Source organism: Ammodytes marinus (assembly GCF_949987685.1).
Source record: "Ammodytes marinus genome assembly, chromosome: 2".
NCBI classification, from domain to species: domain Eukaryota; kingdom Metazoa; phylum Chordata; class Actinopteri; order Uranoscopiformes; family Ammodytidae; genus Ammodytes; species Ammodytes marinus.
In genome coordinates this window covers 36,943,813-36,947,370 of record NC_137231.1, presented here as the reverse complement: position 1 = coordinate 36,947,370, position 3,558 = coordinate 36,943,813, and the positions used below count along the sequence as shown (strand labels likewise).

The 3,558-nt window shown below is 41.8% G+C and overlaps 1 protein-coding gene across 1 annotated transcript in view; it reads right to left on the bottom strand.

The window, feature by feature from the left end:
* Nucleotides 1-2,648: 2,648 nt before the first annotated feature.
* The window catches only part of LOC307257525 (dynamin-1-like), a gene marked incomplete at both ends in the record, with an annotated part of 22,135 nt that continues 21,225 nt past the window's right edge, over nt 2,649-3,558 (bottom strand). The window contains one exon of the mRNA XM_080036787.1: nt 2,649-2,708. Coding sequence (XP_079892913.1) covers nt 2,649-2,708 — 60 coding nt within the window. The remainder of the gene's footprint in view (nt 2,709-3,558) is intronic.

Here is a 3,558-nt window from a genome sequence, read left to right as displayed (position 1 = left end):
AGGATGCCCCAAAGATGCTCAATAGGGTTTAAGACTGGAGACATGCTTGGCCAGTCCATAACCTTTACCCTCAGCTTCTTTAGCAAGCCAGTGGTCGTTCGGAGGGGTGTTTGGGGTCGTTATCATGTTGCAGTACTGCCCTGCGGCCCAGTTTATGAAGAGAGGGGATCATGCTCTGCTTCAGTATGTCACAGTACATGTTAGAATTCAATGAACTGTAGATCCCCAGTGCTGGCAGCACTCATGCAGCCCCAGACCATGACACTCCAACCACCATGCTTGACTCTAGGCAAGACACACTTGTCTTTGTACTCCTCACCTGGTTGCCGCTCCACACTCTTAACACCATCTGAACCAAATAAATGTATTTTGGTCTCATCAGACCACAGGACATGGTTGCAGTAATCCATGTCCGTAGTCTGTTTGTCTTCAGCAAACTTTTTGTGGGGTTTCTTTTGCATCATCTTTAGAATAGGCTTCCTTCTGGGATGACAGCCATGCAGACCAGTATGATGCAGAGTGCGGCGTATGGTCTGAGCACTGACATGTTGACCCCCCACCCCTTCAAGCCCTTCAGCAATGCTGGCAGCACTCATACGTCTATTTTCCAAAGCCAACCTCTGTGTACGACGCTGACCACGTGCACTCAACCTTCGTAAACTGGGCCGCAGGGTGGTATTGCAACATGATAACGACCCCAAACACACCTCCAAGACGACCAGTGGCTTGCTAAAAAAGCTGAGGGTAAAGGTTATGGCCTGGCCAAGCATGTATCCAGACCTAAACCCTATTGAGCATCTTTGGGGCATCCTCAAACAGAAGGTGGAGGAGCGCAAGGTCTTTAATATCCACCAGCTCTGTGATGCTGTCATAAATGGGTGAAAGAGGGTTCCAGTTGCAACCTGTGAAGCTCTAGTGAACGACATGCCCAAGAGGGTTAAGGCAGTGCTGGAAAATAATGGTGGCCACACAAAATATTTACACTTTGGGCCCAATTTGTAAATTTTTTCTAAGGGGTGTACTCACTTTTGTTGCCAGCAGTTTAGACATTAATGGCTGTGTGTCGAGTTATTTTGAGGGGACAGTAAATTTACACTTTTATACAAGCTGTACACTGACTACTTTACATTGTATCAAAGTGTCATTTATTCAGTGTTGTCCCATGGAAAGATATAAAGAAAAATGTGAAGAAATGTGAGGGGTGTACTCACTTTTGTGAGATACTGTATGTATATAAATAATATATACAGTATATCATACTTACATAAATACACATGCTTATGATTTCATACATTGCTACCTGTAAAACTGAACGGAAGCCTATTCATATAATGTTTATTGACAATCACCTAATAAAGCTATTCAAACACACATGGTTTTTCCATAAATATATTAATATTAAGAAGAATAAGCCCTAAAATCACACACACACACACACACACACACACACACACACACACACACAATTCATCAGTATTATAAAACTTACTGTCTCTAGATCGTTTGACAGGACTGTCTCCATACCAACAGTCATTGTCTTTATAGAACGTTCAGACAGAGAACTGCTGTGATTGGTTCAGAATACTTATTGTGTCATAAGAACCAGAGCATAGCCCATAGCCTCATCTAGACTGAACCTCTGTAAAGTTGATCAAACTTAAATTACAATATCTTTAATGTGGATTGATGAATGTGCCTATAACTCTTTTCAGATGCTTTGCTATCATGAAACTAACTCCACACATTACATAGTTAGGAGGGTTTGGGTTTACAAAGACTTTAAAACTAACAGAGAGAGAGAGAACCAGAAAAAGAGAGAGAAAGAGAGAGAGAGAGAGAGAGAGAGAGATAGCAACAGTCATATTATGATTGCGGGGGTTAGTGGGTGGAGTCAGCAATCTGATTGGATGATGAGGCACAAACACACACACACACACACACACATACACACACACACACAGAAACAATGACATCACAGAGGCAGCTGACGTACCATTGGTGAACTCCTCACTGCTCACTGATAGAGATTCTGAAACATAACCATATATGGTCATTATGGGGGGGGGGGGGTCTGGGTTTACAGGCTAACTCTGTCTGTTATCCCACTGTTAAATCATGATAAGGGACTTTAAAGGTGGAGTCTGTGATTCTGGAGAACGCTTTTTTGTCAAAATCACTTTTTGTCACAACCAGTGAAAATCTCATCACAATCCGCTACCTGTCATGTGTGTGCGCGCTGAGAAAACTGTTAATACACAGCCTAGGCTCTGTATACTGGACAAAGAGGCCACTGTAGAGGCCACCATAGCTAGCAACATGCCCGTTTACAGAGCCTAGGTTGTATATTAAGACTGGACGCACACACAGTACCGACAGGTACAAAAAGTGATTTTGACAACAAGCGTTCTCCAGAATCACTGACTACACCTTTTTTAAAGATTTTTTTTTGGCATTTTCAAGCTTTATTTGACGGTACAGAGTTGAAACAGAGAGACAGAGAGAGAGGGGGGATGACCTGCAGTAAAGGTCCACGGGTCGGATTTGAACCCGCGACCACTGCAACGAAGGCCGGAGCCAATATGGTACACGCTCTATCCACTACACCACCGGAGCACCCGACTTACAACACCTTGAAGTCTGTTGATGGCTCAGGGCTTCATGTCGGACCTTGGGATTGGGCCTAACACACCTGCGAACTTCCCATTTACCTTATAGGGAACAGGATCACACAAACAGACAGAGGGAGATGACCTTATAAGGAACAGGATCACACAAACGGACAGAGGGAGAGGGACAATGGTGGATGCTGATGGTTGAACTGATGTATAGTAAAGCCCCTGTGAACCCAAACTCTTCTAACTATGTAATGTGTGGAGTTAGTTTCATATTAGTAAAGCATCTATCTATCTATCTATCTATCTATCTATCTATCTATCTATCTATCTATCTATCTATCTATCTATCTATCTATCTATCTATCTATCTATCTATCTATCTATCTATCTATCTATGCAATGTGTGGAGTTAGTTTCATGATAGTAAAGCATCTGTAAAGAGTTATAGGCATATTTATCAATCCACATTAAAGATATTGTCATTTAAGTTTGATAAACTTTACAGAGGTTCAGTTGAGATGAGGCTATGGGCTATGCTCTGGTTCTTATGACACAATAAGTATTTTGAACCAATCACAGCTGTTCTCTGTCTGACTGTTCTATGAAAACAATGACTGTTTGATACAGCCACGCCCACACAGTCCTGCCAATCAATTTAAAAAAGCTGTTTTTTTAACTAAGTTTGATATTATTTCTGAACATTTATTTTCTATCATGTTTTTGTAAGAGTTAACTGAGACACTGAACTTTGATATAACATATAGATTTACATTATGTTAAACCAGGTTCACAGGGGCTTTAATGATGGAGTGATGAAGAGGAGCAGAGAAGGAGGAAGAAAGAAAGAAAGAGAGGTGGTCTGTCTTTCTTTCAGGTTGTTTGTGGATCTCTGATAATAACGCTTTGTTTCCACATACGTTTGTACACGGAGGCAGGTCATCCG